At 42.7% G+C, this 14,839-nt stretch overlaps 1 protein-coding gene across 2 annotated transcripts; it reads left to right on the plus strand.

The window, feature by feature from the left end:
* Positions 1–412: 412 nt before the first annotated feature.
* Positions 413–13,571, plus strand: CPNE1 (copine 1). Of its 2 annotated transcripts, XM_008643505.2 has the most exons (11): positions 413–655; positions 1,407–1,481; positions 1,689–1,760; positions 2,429–2,512; positions 2,961–3,050; positions 9,724–9,822; positions 10,834–10,920; positions 11,015–11,074; positions 11,515–11,648; positions 12,244–12,298; positions 12,377–13,571. In XM_008643505.2, exons 1-11 carry the CDS (start codon positions 428–430, stop codon positions 12,476–12,478), a joined length of 1,086 nt encoding a protein of 361 aa, XP_008641727.2. In that variant the 5' UTR covers positions 413–427; the 3' UTR covers positions 12,479–13,571. The 2 variants fall into 2 exon arrangements, with proteins under 2 accessions (XP_008641727.2, XP_017602478.1); XM_017746989.1 differs by lacking the exon at positions 9,724–9,822.
* Positions 13,572–14,839: the final 1,268 nt, after the last annotated feature.

The raw sequence follows: 14,839 nt of genomic DNA on the forward strand, positions 1-14,839 counted from the left end.
CGCGCTGCCGGTGGGTGTAAACAGGCCGAGTCTCCCCCTTTCCATCCCGTAGGTTTTCCTGGCAGGTGCATGACATACTTAATTCAGATTTACAATTGGTGGTCAGTCACACTGCCCACACTGAAACCTTCTGTGGTTTCATTAATTGCTGACTTGTTTGCTCAGAGTTGCAGCAGGAAGTTCATTTGCCTGTTACGGTATGACTTGCTCTAGAGCACACACTCCAGAATACAGCGTTTCAGCAATCTTTTCCCCCTAATTTTCAGAATTTTCCCATATGATAGTGTGTATTTTTCAATGCCATTTCTTTTCTTGGGGAGCCATTGATCAGCCTGGTTTGTCACTGAGCACAAGGCATGGTCCAGGGTGTGTAGCCTTGCTGGTGCCTGTGTCCACCTGGTGCAGGTAAAAAGCTGCGTGGGAGAGTATGGGCTTCGTATTCATTATCAACAGCTTTACTCCTGTGTTTGTGCAGCTAGATCGCACGGAAAAGATCAAGAACTGCCAAGACCCTGAATTCTGCAAGAAACTGGTTGTGGACTACTACTTTGAGAAAGTGCAGAAGCTGAAATTCAGCGTGTATGATATTGATAACAAGTCCTTTGATTTAAATGACGATGACTACCTGGGAGGGGTTGAGTGCACACTGGGACAGGTGCGTGTAGACGTGTTAAGTGATGTACAAAATAAGAAGCGAGAGTTGGTTTTATTATAAAAAATGAAGTGAAAATCTGCTTTGTCAAAGGCTTCAACATACTCAAATTTGAAAACACTGTTAAACATGTTCGTGTTACCGTTGAATGTAGTTAGAAAAATCATTATGTTGATCACAAAGCAAAGGTTAGAAATACATGTGGTATTTAATTAATTGCTTAACTTAGGAGGCACTTGTAGCACTAAAGGCAGTCTGGGAGTAAGGAAGCATGGTGCTTGGAGGGCTCTCATGGAGTTTCCTTTGCACAAAGTTGACCATCAGGTGGTAAATCAGGGGAAATAAGGCTACTCGAGATTCTATGTTCCTTTCCTGAGAAGGGGTTTGTATAGCTAGGCAAGAGAAGAAAAGTGGGATTCATATTATTAAAGAAAGATTCAATAAATTAAATAGTATTTTCTGTTTTTAGCAGCTTTTTGGCTGCTTGTGATGACAATGCCTCTTGTTTCTAAGAGGTAGCAAAAATAGGAAGCTAAAGTTAAGTTTGGAGACGTGTTTGTGGGCACTGTTTCCTGGATAGTGAAAGAAGATAATTTTCAGACTGTTCAGGAGCACAAACTGATGGCTGTCACTGTTGGAAACACATTTAAATCTTTTTAGAACTTTTACAAGAGTTTGAAAACTTTGCACATGAAGAGTAATTCTTTGCTCTTTGTCTAACTTGATATTTTTATTATCTGCCTTTTACCCTTAGGTTGTGTCCAGCTCAGTTTTCACCCGACCGCTGGAATTGAAGCAGGGAAAGCCAGCAGGAAAGGGCACTATTACGGTAAATGAGGTTTTTGTGTGAAAAAACTCTCTCAATATCTTGTCTGGGATAAAGTGGCTTTTCTGGTTGTCTGTCAGTATATCTTCAAATGCTACATGTATACAGGAGAGAGATATTTAAAAGAAACTACAGTTTCTTTTATGGACAAAGTGTAAGCAAAACTGTGATTTCTTGTTTACTTCCCCCCCTCCATTTTCCATGGCATAGATTTCAGCCGAGGAGATTAAAGATACCAGGGTTGTGTACTTGGAAATTGAAGCCCAAAACTTGGACAAAAAGGTATTTATTTTTTAAAAAATTATATTCCATGCTTCTCTAGAAGTTATGTTTTGTACCTTTTGGCCAGGAATCTCTGTGTTTGCAGACATTCAGCTAAGCCAGTAATCCATGTGTAAGCAAAGGCTCACTGTGTTTTGTGTTATTTACAATGGAGTAAACTGGAGACACAATTGCATGTTGAAGACCACAATGTCAAACCAGAAACTCAACTGCCAGGTTTAGGTTTTGAGGTATTATTTTGGCTTTGGAACATTCTGTATATTAATACAGATCAGTTATGTAATTGTCTCCAGTGAGTACTGTAGCTGTGAACTGATATTTCTGTATTTTTGTTAAAGAAGAAAAGGTGGAAATTTAGGTGTACTGCTCAATGTTATTTTAAGCCAAAGGCCAATACGGGGATTTAGTGACCTAACTTTCAGTTAGTAAAATGAGATGATTTATAGGGACAAAAATGATCTGAGGAGAACTAGGAATTGGAGCTGATAAATTCTGATGACTTACAGAGTGCAGCAGTTTTAAAAAGGAAAATAAAAGTGAGGAAAGAAAACAAATGTATAGTTCGTTTGTTCTTTGTTTGAAGTATTGTATACCAATTAGCTAATTCTTTACTCATTTTGGTAAAATATAGAGGAGGCTGATTACTTCTGGTGGGTTTTTGTTTGCAGGATTTCTTAGGTAAATCGGATCCATTTCTGGAGTTTTACAAGCAGAGCGATGCTGGAACATGGCAGCTTGTGTACAGATCAGAGGTAGTATTTCCACACGATGTTTTCTTTGAGTTGATCAGACAGCTTACTTTTACCAAAAGTGGGAGTCCCACTCTTGGTTATGCTTTGCACCAGTTTTGCAGAGAAAGTTGTATCCTATAAAAAGGTATTCTGCTCACTATGGCTACAGCAGATTGTTTATTTGCTGCCTGGTGACTGGATGGAGCTGAGTGAGGAGTCTGACCATGGACAGCATGCGAGAAGAGGGCCTCTCTTCCTTTTCAATGGTGTTGAGCTTGGCTGTAAAATTTAACTTTACCCAGAGCATCAAGCTTTTATTTCTTACGGAGCTGTTGCTTGGCCATTGATAGGCCAAGGGTTGAACTGGTTGAGGCTGCTCTTAGCTTGCGGTGAAGAGCCCTCATGTCATGATTCCTAGTGAGTTGAATGATGTATTCCTCATGTGACATTATGCTGTAATTTTTTTAAGGTGATCAAGAACAACTTAAATCCATGCTGGAGGAAGTTCAGTGTTCCCTTGCAAACTTTCTGTGGTGGAGATTTTAATAAACCTATCAAGGTAGAGTCTTCAGGAATTCTCTTTGTTGTTCCAAGTCATCCATTCTGTGTTGATGCTGTGAGTTATCAGGTTGTCGAGTCATATTTAAATTATTAGATTGCCTTTCTAGAATTGTAGTGTGGCAGGTAAGTGATTATATGTCTGTTTTAAAACATTATGAGTTGTCAAATTGAGAACTCGGGAAATGCAGAAGTGACACAATTTCCAATTATTAGTCATAAGAAGAATTATAACTGGGCTTTTTTTCACTATTCTGGCCAGGGTTTCAAGTTGAGCTTTGGTGGTGGTGTCTTGTTTGGTTGTTTTGGGTTTTTTTTCATTGTGGCTTTCTAGCACTGTTTCTAAGTTAACTGAGAAGCTTGCAGGTGTTGGACAAACTTGAGTACCTTGGGATACTGACACAAGAGAGGACTTTGAGCATCTATCAGATTTTTCCATTCATGAGACTGGAAGCTTTTCCCCACTCTTTTTCTTTTTCAATTGGAAATTTAGTTTTGAGTCAGAACTGCATTTCGTTGTGGTCTTTTATATGATAACTAATTCTCTGTGGTCCTGGCTTGTGGAGGTTTAGCAGAACAATTACATCTTTTAATATATTTCTACAAAATAAAATCTGATAGCAACTTAATCTGTTAATTTTTCTTCTAAGCAATGCATTGATAATTTAAAGGCATTTAAATCCATAGATGGTTCTGTGTGAATATAATTTCTCTCTACTTATCTAACACCTGAATGCTTTACATTTGCAGAATTTTACTGCTTCATCCTCTCTCTGAAGAAATCTCATGCTGAAAGCTTGATGTGGAAGATTTAGCAAAAAGCATGCATGCTAGTGTTGTTCTTTGTGCAGTATGGCAGGTCCTAAGAATTACTCATCTTGGCCACATCTTTTGTCTCCCTTAAGTATCGTCATTCTCATCTCTCAGGCAACAAATGGGGGAAAAATTTCCTGAGAGAAAGGAAAAAAAAAGGAAAAATCCTAACCTCCAACAGGTGTGCTGGGCTTGTTGATAGGTGGCAGTGTTCTAAGTGGTGTTTGTGAGCTCTTATAGGTGGGGAATCAACAGTCTTGGGTCAGAAAGAAGTCATCCTGGTTCAAAAGTGTGCAGCAAGCATGTAGAGGAGGTGGCTAAGAGGTGCATATTGTCATTTGTTAGAACTGACATGACATGGCATGGCTTACACATGCTGTTTGTGGGGCTGTATTTGCTATACCCCAGAAATATTTGTGTTGTTGTTTGGGGGTTTTTTTTGTTTTCTAGAAGCTGTCTGTGCTTTAGAATACACTTTAGAATGACCTGCTTCTTCAAAAGATAACTTTTTGCTGTTCATTTAAGCCAAAATTCTTGATGTGTGTGCAAATAATCTATGAAATTTCCCAATGCAGCTGTGAAATAGGATTAAACTGTTCTTGTCCTTAACAGGCTGGGGAAGTTAGTCAGGGGAGTCTAGACTGACAGGCAGGAGTTTCACTAACAACACTAAAGTATATGATATGCTATTGCACTACTGTTTTATTTTTAATTTGGAATTTATTCCTATACTAGTTTGAAAACAAACCAGTGGGAGGCACCAAGTCGGAATAACAATCTAATAGGGAAATTAAAAAAAAAAAGGCAGAAACCACTGGTTCAAAGTGACAGAGTCAGGATACAACCTGATGCCCTGTTAGTCAGGGGGGCGGTAGCAGTCCCATAAGATGGTGGCTGCAGTCCTCCTGAAGTGGTGGATGTGGTTCTGTTGAAACGGTGATCCTGTAGAAGGGGCTGCTCTTCCTCAGAAGGTCCAGTTGTGGCTATGTAGCTCCTGTGCTCTGGGAATCCAGTAGATTCACAGAAAGGGTGTCTGTGGTGTTTGGGATCTCAGATTATATCCAGGATGGAATGCTTGGTTCCTCCCTCTGGGTGGAGCATCTCACAATGGGGTAATGAGTCATGAGGCCAAGTGTTGATTAGGCTCATTAACAGAAGATAGTCCGGAGGGAGTTATCTGTGAGTCATGTGGCAGGACAATGATGGGCCATTAACAGAAGATGGTCCGGAGGGAGGAGGCAAGGAAACACTGCCCCACCTGGTTTCAACAGCTCATGAGGATGGTAATAGAATACACTGCAACCCAGGACAATTCCTTGAAACCTCTTGTTTGAGGCTTCCAAAAATTTACCTAGGAGCAATTATGCATGAAATACTGGTAGTCAGGGAAGGGAGAACTTGAACTTCAGCACAGCGAAAACAGACATTTTGGTGTATCCCTAAACAACAACTTTGCCAGCTGTGTATGAGGATTACATGCTGAATATATGTGTGAACATAAATTTTTTGATCAAATACTACCTAGTATTATGGTAATTCTTTCTTCATTGTGATGCAGAGTGATGTTCTTGTTCTGTGTTAAGAACAGCTCGTATTTGTAACACAGCCTAATCTTTGTGACAGTTTTGTGAAAAATAAATGAAAGCAGTGGCTCAGCCCCATAGTTATTTAAATGGCAATAGCAAATGTATCGAATAGAAGTAGCAAAATAGAAGTTTGTGGGTGTTGGTATTCACAGGTTTCATGGCATATACACAAAGGCAAAATAATTTTCTGTTACAGTGCGGGGACTACTGTAACACGCATATCAAACAAGGAGGCTCATGGAAAAGAAATATATATGGACCAATTCTTGATAGATGTTTCAGCGATGTTTATTTTCCCAGCTGCATGGCCGGGGCTCTGCCGAGGAACTGAGGCAGTCACGGGACCCGAGGGTCCTTGCCTGCGCAGGGAACACAAACCAACCAATGGGGAACGAGGCTGAGCAGGGGCAGGGAAACCCCGTGTCTCCCCCCCCAGGGCCCCTCTCCCAGGGCTACATGGCGGGGGGGAGGAACCCTGACATTTCACCTGTTTATTTTTAACAAAAGAGATTTAAAGCTTAACATTGAAAACAACTGGATAAACATAACAAGAACAGTTTTAAAACAAAACAAGCCACCCTCCTGAGTCTTTAAATGTCCAAACAGATTCTCTGGAACATCTTAAGGCTGACAGAAGGGAGACAGAACTCTCTGAGCGTGCTTTGTGGGGAAACTGAGGCAGGAGAGGGTTTAATTTTTTCCCTTCCCCTTTTCATCCCCCACTCGGCATTGGAAAGGGGTTTTTGGGGAAACAATTGGCAAAAGCATGGTTTTGTGAGGGAAACCATGGATGAAAAATGCATTGGGAATACACTGGGGGTAATAGGACATAGGGTAAAAGGGAAAGGTGGGATTAAGAAAGGGAGACTGTATGGGGGGCTTATAATGGAGATATTGTCTACCATGACTACGATTTTTAGCATATATACTGCCTTTTACAGAAACACCATCAGGCCCAGTGACCTCTGCTGCTTGTAACCCTTTTCTACCTTGCACAATTTTGAATCCTACTACTTCTCCATCTCTTAAACTTGGGATGAATTTTCCAGGGTTATTCTTTTTAATAGCAGTTCTATGAATGAATATGTCTTCTTGGTAGTCACATCTTGTTATAAAGCCATAATTTTGTTTAACATTATACCATTTTACTATTCCGAAAACCTTAGCTAGGATGATTTTTTCCTTTTTCCAAGTTGCTGCTGTTTTCTGTCTCACTGCATTTTTGCTTTCTCTTTTGTTTTCTCTTGCTCCCGTGTTGGAATTGTCGGGGCTGCTCTTGCCTGTGCGCTCTTCCTGGGGTCGCATTCGGGGCCGCGCGGGCCGGGTTGGGCCGCACTGCTCAGCTCTCTGCCGTCTGCTGCTTCTGCTCTCAGCTGCGCTGCCTCCCCTCTCGGTCGGGCGTCCATGGGGCTCGCTCCCCCACGCGCTGCGCGGGCGGGCACTGCTGGGGCGCGCCACTCCCAGTTCAACAGTCTCAGTAATTAAATAATATTCACAAAAATATTCTTCCATCGGCATACATTTTGACTCAAAAATTAACTGGGTTCAAACAGTGTTCCAAAAGTCTTTGGTAAGAATTAAATCCCAAGAAACGTAGAAAAAGTTCTTAAACAACCATGCCAGGAAGTGTTTCAGTTCCTTTTGAGCTTGAATTAAGCTAAAATTTACAAATCGTTGTTCAAGAATCTTTTCAAGTTTAAGATAAATGTCCATATGTGGCTCTGAGAGCCAAGAGTCTTCCCACGGTTCCTCCATAGTTTAGATATGGAATAGCAAAACAAAACCAAGAAGAGGAATCCAAAGTTTCCAGGGTTTACTCACACAAATCAGTTGCTTAGGGATCGGGGATCGTTCTGCTTGCAATTCTCTACCATTTGTTACAGCGGGGATTCTGTAACATGATGTATCAAACCAGGAGTCCCGTGGGAAAGAAATATATATGGACGGATTCTTGCTAGATGTTTCAGAGATGTTTATTTCTCCAGCCGCATGGCCGGGCTCTGCCAAGGAACTGTTCAATCACGGGACCAAGGGTCCTTCTGCCCGCGCAGGGGAACACAAAACAACCAAAGGGGAACGAGGCTGAGCAGGGGCAGAGAAACCCTGTGTCTGTGCCCTCAGGGCCCCTCTCCCAGGGCTACATGGTGGGGGAAGGGACCCTGACAATTTTCTGTGAATTTTGAAAGTTCTTCTTGTAGATGAAAGGGGCCTTTTCCTTGCTGACTGTATTCCATGGCTCGTTGTGAGTACTGGACAGTTCATTTGCAAAGAAATAATCAGTAAATAACTATACAGTGTCCTGCAGTATTGGAAGGGGTTTTTTTTGCAGCAACACTGCTCTTTGGGCTGCCTGCAGTGAATCTTGGCCAGTCTTAGAAAAAACCCTTGTAAAAAGAGGTTTGTTTTAAGCCATTCTGTGTTGTGAACTAATAACAAAACTGGTTCTTGGCATGGCTATGAGGGGAGCAGGAGCAGGACGGAGGGGAGAGGAGGTGTGTGGAGGTGGCAGCTGCTGAATTCCCTGCAGGTCTCCAGGTGTACTGGCACAAAGGACACCCTTCACTGGGAGTCTGCACTGTGGCTTCTGCACAAGAGCCTCCTTCCTTGGCCTCCCAGGCATGATCCAGTTGCTTTTGGGTGATGTGCAAACATCAGAATTGTTGGGAGAAGCCAAGTGAAGTTCAGGCAGGAGGGGTGGGAGTTGCTTCATGGTAGAGTGTCTAGAAGAGAAGAGATGAAGTGGGGTGGGAAAGGATGGAGGAGGAGAAGGGGGAACAGTCTCTGTGGTATCTTTTGCCCTTAAGACACTGAAGGATGCCATGGTGTTGCTGTTGTGTGCAGGGACAGTGACAAACAACATAGATTGTCAGAGAAGATATGGTAAAAGCCGACCTTTTAATGCCAAACCCCCATCTTTTTATAGCATGGATCGCAAAAGAGAAATTACATGATTGGCCCACTGGTCAACCACCTACCAGTGATAGGCTAAGAGGTATAACCACCCATTTCAAAATATTATTCTTAGTGAACCAAAACATTCCACTTTGTTCTCACAACAGCCCTGCACCTGCAAATGTTTACCAGCTAGCAAACCATCAGACAGATAGCTTGCGTGAGAATGGAGACTTTCACATGAGACAGTAAAAAGTGGAGAATTTTTCTCTGCTAGCCTTCTCAGCATCTACGCCATGGTGCTTCCCATTTAGGTAACTACATTAGGTCATAATTCACTTGGCTGTTTGTATGGGTTTTCCATTGATACCAGTGGAAGATCCCATGTAGATCTTGAGTAGTCCTTAAAGAACCCAGTGTCAAATTCAGATACCTAGCCATTGCATTTGACACCCTTATTGGGGTGTTACCCATGGGTTCATCTTGACCCATTGTCCTTAGGAGAAAGCTGTCACTGTGGTTTATACTGGAGTAGCATCAATTTCTTGATTACTAAAGGCAGATCTCAGAAAGAGAGTCCCTGAATCTGTGTGGCATGTGAGCTTCAGAGGAGGAGAAGGCAGCTGCTTACACTTGTTCCTTAGTTGACTGCTTCTGGAATTACTTGTGTTCTGCAGTCATATGGACTGAATGTGTTAGAAATGCTCCTCACTGGTGATTTTGTGGAGAGCTATGACACCATGTTGCTGTAAGCCATAGTTACTAGTATATTTTCATTTGTAAATGCATTGTTCTTTTGCATTATCTAGTTCTAAAGCCTTCATGCTGATATAAAAATGACTGTTTATTAATAAAGTATTTATAATTTGGTTGGTATAAGATGCAGAAAGAGACAGACTTACTGTTGCATGGAAATTGCAATTTTCCTGTAAATTGATGCTATTGTTGGACAGAAAAAAGAGCATATCTTAGATAACAAAGTTTTAATTTCTTGTTCCCCTTACCCCAGTTGCATATCTTGTCCTGAATGATCTCACATTTACACATCTGGGCTGTGAAATGTTGGGGGCTTTTAATGTTTCTTTAAAATTTTTATTTATTTATTTAATCTCTTATATTTAAACCACGGAAAGATTTTATTTTTCACCATGCATATTTAAGTGGGTGAGGAAGTGAATATGTTCCTCTCTTGAGATTCTCTCTGGCTGTGTGTCTTTGCTCCTGGGTTTCAGTTAGTGATGTGGCCAAAATCCCCAGTCCTGATGGTATGGGGGAGTACACCAGCATAGAGCAGAGCTGTCAGACAGAAGGTGGGGCAGTGAGCCGTGGCCGGTCTCCCTAAGACAGGAAGCCTGCCCATTGCCTGCTCCCTCCTCCTTTCAGGTGCAGTGTGCAGATCATGACAGCGACGGCTCACATGACTTGATAGGCACTTTGGAAACGACCCTGGCGAAGATGCAGACAGCTGGTGCCGGCTCTCTGGTGAGCTTCCTCAGCCTGCTAACTTAGTCCAGAATTCAGGCTTTCAAACCCCCTTTTTAATATTGACCTCAGATATACACTTTTAGTTGTTGCCTCCAAGCATGCATATTTTTGTCTATGTTGTTGTATTACTAAGCCAACATTTGGAAAGAATAAAAACTGGTGTGGGAATTATATTTCTTTGTTTTCTTTGGGTTCTGTTACCATTCTTATTTCTGAAAACATCCTTGAGCCTTTTTTCTGCTGGCCCTGTTGTCTTCTGAGCTACTTTTCCCAGCAGTTCAGCTTGCTTTGGCCTCTGCTGAGTCAAGCGAAAATAAAATTGCTTGTTGGTGCTGTAACAGATGAGTCCAGAAGCACAGCTTGTCTCAGATAATGTTTGTGCTGGAGCTGGTCACCCTCCTGAGCACTCTGGTCACCTTGCCAGCTAACAGAGAGCAGCAGTCCTTCCAAGGGGCACTTGTCTTGGTCGACTGGTCTAGAGTAAGTTGAGTCACATGCTGGTGGTGCTGGTTTTGCTTTGTTGTCTGCAGTGAAAACCTGACATCTCATTCTTTGGAGATGTCCCACCTGAATTGAGTCAGATGTATTTGCACACAGGATGTAGCCCAGGACTACTCAGTTGCCATCCAGGTTGATGGGTCATAATCCAAAAGTGAGTGGAAGGTTCCTGCCTTTTTTCGAGCCCTTGTGAATTCAGAACCTTGTGAATGCGAGTGAATCCAAACAGGCAGATACTGCCACTGGGAACCTGTGGCCTAGGCTTTTTGGCCTCCCCACCCTGAGATTTTTGCCTTCTCTGCCCAGTGCTGGTGTCAAAAGCACCCCATTTAGCTTGTCAGATAGCAGCCAAAGTAGTTGCAGACCTTCTAAAATTACATTTCTTAATTCTGCTGGGTATTTTGGTAACTCTGAAATTGTGGGATGTGTGACACCGCTTGTTTCAATAATTTGCTCTCCTGTAAAGGCAGATATTTTGGAACTTGCTTCTTCTGTGCTTGCTTTCTGTAGGTGGAATATGAATGCATTCATCCTGAGAAAAAACAAAAGAAAAAGCACTACAAAAACTCTGGCATTATTAGGATAAAATCCTGCAAGGTAGGAAGATTTTTGTTGGGTTTTTTTTTTACTTCTTTTATTTTCTGATTGTAGTGAAATGAGTAGGTGTAACACTGTCTGTCTGTTTCTCTAGATTGAGACAGAATATTCATTTCTGGACTATGTGATGGGAGGTTGCCAGATTAACTTTACGGTGAGTTGTTCCCCACTGCTTGTATTGGTAGATGACAGGACAAAAGCAGTGAGGTTGTGTTTAGTTTTTATTGGCAGCATGAGTGACTGCAAATGCAGTGTGAATTTGCAGTGATGAAATCTGCAAAACCCAAATAATACTATATTTTTACTTTTTGCGATCAAGTAGCACTTTAATGGAGCTAGGGCTTCTCAAACTTCTTTTGAGAAGTTGGTTCAGTCTGTCAGTGGGAAGGATTGCTACGACTTGGAAATACCTGTACCCAGGTGGGAAAAGGGGTGCAGGCATGTGTGCCTGTCGCTGTGTAGGGCTGCTGTGTGCCTGGGAGGAAAGGAACTGTATGGGCCTGAGCTAACCCCCTGTTTCTGGATATAGTTAGTTCTTCTCATTTGTTTGTGCTGACATATCAGTGACTTGCTGCCATCATGTTGCCTGATCAGGTGGGTGTAGACTTCACTGCCTCCAATGGCGATCCCAAATCACCAGATTCTCTTCACTACATCAGCCCAGATGGGATAAATGAGTACCTGAGTGCCATCTGGAGTGTGGGAAGTGTAGTCCAGGATTATGACACGTATGTAATGATCTTGATTGATCCAGTCACCATGTCACAAATGTGTCCCAACTTGTTCTAGCCCTGCACTGTTTTAATGATTGAGGGGCTGCCTTTCCTTGGGAGATCCCTTTAGGAGGTGCTACTGTTTCCTCTTGCTTCTGTCAGTGCTAGGGAGGGCAATGGCAGCTCTTCATAATTTGGCATATTTGCTTGGCTTGTCCCTTTTGACTCCCTTGGTGCTTCAGCTGAGCACTGATCCCTTGTTACAGATGACACATTGCAAACATGAATGTCCTATTTGATTCAGTGGGAATGGGAACATGTTTGTCTGCTTTGTCCTGTAGCCAGGCTGGGGTTGGTCTGGCTTTTCTCCTGCTACTTTGAAATGTCCTGAGAGTCCTGTGGGGTGCTGCACTGAAAGAAATTACCTAGCTCTCAAGCCCAAGCCCGAAAACATTGGATACCTGGTGCCAGGCCATGGGCAGCTAAATGATGTACCAATTCCTTATGGCAGGAATTCTGCCTTGGTCTCCAGTTACTTTTGGTGAATAAAACAGAAGAGTGAGTTATTATAGAATTGCTCTTATTTTTTGTTGCTGCCCTTTCTTTCCAGGGACAAGCTGTTTCCTGCATTTGGGTTTGGTGCTCAGGTTCCTCCTAGCTGGCAGGTAGGACCTTCACAATGCTGGGCCCTTGCTCTGTTGTGTCTGCATTCCCTAACTGTTTGTAATGTCCCATTTCCCAAGGTATCTCATGAGTTTGCTTTGAACTTCAACCCCAGCAACCCTTATTGCCAAGGTGAGGACACCTCCTTATTAATAATGTCACTGGGAGGGGGAGATGTTTGAAGTGCTGTGTTTATTTCATAACTGGTGAAAATCAAATGCAGCACCAAGACATGGGGCAAACATAGATTTACTCTCACCTTGATGCTGACAAAAGCAGATGTGTGTTGATGCAGATTTCTGTGCAAGCGCCATAAGCTCCAGTGAAGGGGTCTAGATTTAATTGATTGTCAGTCTGTGCTAAAATTTTTGTTGCTTCAACTTGGTTACTTCGGCTGGATTACAGGTGGCAGTGGATTCAGCTCAGCCCTGTGCCTGTGCTTAATAAGATTCCAGTGCCACCATCTGCTGAGGCTGTTAGAGACCAAGGTTACTTCACCAGCAATGGGATATGTGTGGATATGTTTGACTGTTCTCTTAAAATTTGTCTTAAAAGCTTGCTTTTTTTCATAGCCATCTTCTTCAGTGGAGGTGCTTTCAGGTTATATTGGCTTTGCATGGCAAGGTTTTGGTAGTGGGGACTACAGGGGTGGCTTCTCTGACAAGCTGCTAGAGGCTTCCCCCATGTCGAATGGAGCTGATGCCAGCTGGCTCCAAGGCAGACTTATCACTGGCAAAGGCCAAGTCCATCAGCGATGGTGGGATAATAGATTTAAGAAGGGGGAAAAAACCCCTGTGTGCCAGCAATCAGAGGGAAGGAGTGAGAGTATGTGAGAGAAGCAATACTGGAAACCTTGAATACAAGGTTGGTAAAGAAGAAGGAGGAGGAAGTGTTTCAGGCACTCAAGCAGAGATTCTCCTGCAGCCTGTGGTGAAGGCCAGGATGAGACAGCTGTGCCCCTGCAGCCCATGGAGGTCCATGGGGGAGCAAATACCCACCACCAGCCCATGGTTGCCCCACCCTGGAGCAGTCTGTTCCTCAGAGAGTGCATTTTGTGGGAGGGACCTACATGGGCAATTCATGAAGATCTGCAGCTTGTGGGAGGCACTCCCATGGGAGAAGTTTATTGAGGATTGTCTCCTGTGGGATTGACCCCATGCTGGGGCAGGGGACGAGTGAGGAGAGACTTTCCTCTGAGTGAGGAAGGAGCAGCAGAGATGACATGAACTGACCACAGCCCCCATTTGCTGTGCCACTGAGGGGAGAGGAGAGAGAGAATTTGGGAGTGAAGTTGAGCCTGAGAAGAGGGGAGGTGAGGGGAAAATGTTTTTAAGACTTAGTTTTTACTTTTCTTCGTCCTATTCTGATTTGATTGGCAACAAATTCAACTGATTTCCCCATGTCAATTTGGCAAAAATGTTTTGCCAATGACAGTGGATGCTGAGCAATCTCCCTGTCTTTACCTTGACCCATGAGCCTTGTTGTATTTTCTCTCCCCTGTCCAGCTGAAGAGTGGGGTGATAAATGGCTTTGGTGGGCACCTCATATCCAGCCAGGATCACCCCACCACACTGCTGTATTTAAGGGCTGCTCCCAATGCTAGATTATGACCTTTAAGGACTAAGATCTCTCTCATCATGCTGTCACACAGAATTGTTCTTGAATGAGCATTTGTCACTTAGTTTTTCTCTTTGGTCTTAGGCCAACAAAAAGTGGAATTAGAGATTCAGTGCTAAAATCCAAGCATTTCTTCTCAGTTCAGCATTGTCTGCCTCACTGGGATCTGGGTCTGTGGTCTTTTAGGTTCTTTGTACAGCAGTTTTGAGTGGTACCATGCTAAAACTTGATGGTGGACAATGTAAACAGCAGTGGCAAATGAAGCTACATCGATACAAGCTAGGAATAGGCCAATTTAGATGGATCCACAGAAGAACATGTACCATTTAAAATAGGAGTTCAAAAATTTTTTTTGTTTAGTTAACCTGAGAAAAGCTTTTTGCATGAAAAAAACCCTTAGATATTGCTATTTCTGTTACAGAAATGGTTGAATCTTCAATCAGAGATTGTTTTCTAAATTCTGCACAAAGAAAATGAAAAGTCAGTGTTCCCGAGAGCTTCTGACCTTGTCTAATTAGAACATAACCAATTAAACAAGATAAATTGACAAGGTAGAAAGGACAAAGTAAACAGTCTTCATCATATCTTTGCTAGATTATTTTTCCTGCAACTTTATAGAATCATAGAATGGTTTGGATTGGAAAGGACATTAAAGATCATCTAGTTTCAACCCCCTGTCATGGGCAGGGAGACCTTTCACTAGGCCAGGTTGCTCAGAGTTCCATCCAGTCTGGCCTTGAACACTTCCAAGGAAGGGGCAGGCACAACTACTGGTCAAACCCATTCCAGTGCCTCACCACCCTCAGAGCAAAGAATTTCCTCCTAATATTGAAATTTCCTCCTAATATTGAAATTTCCTCCTAATAATTGAAACCTACTCTCAGTTTGAATCAATTCCTCTTTGTCCTGTCACTACATGCTCTTGT

This window comes from Corvus brachyrhynchos, unplaced genomic scaffold (assembly GCF_000691975.1).
Source record: "Corvus brachyrhynchos isolate BGI_N302 unplaced genomic scaffold, ASM69197v1 scaffold661, whole genome shotgun sequence".
Taxonomy (NCBI): Eukaryota; Metazoa; Chordata; class Aves; order Passeriformes; family Corvidae; genus Corvus; species Corvus brachyrhynchos.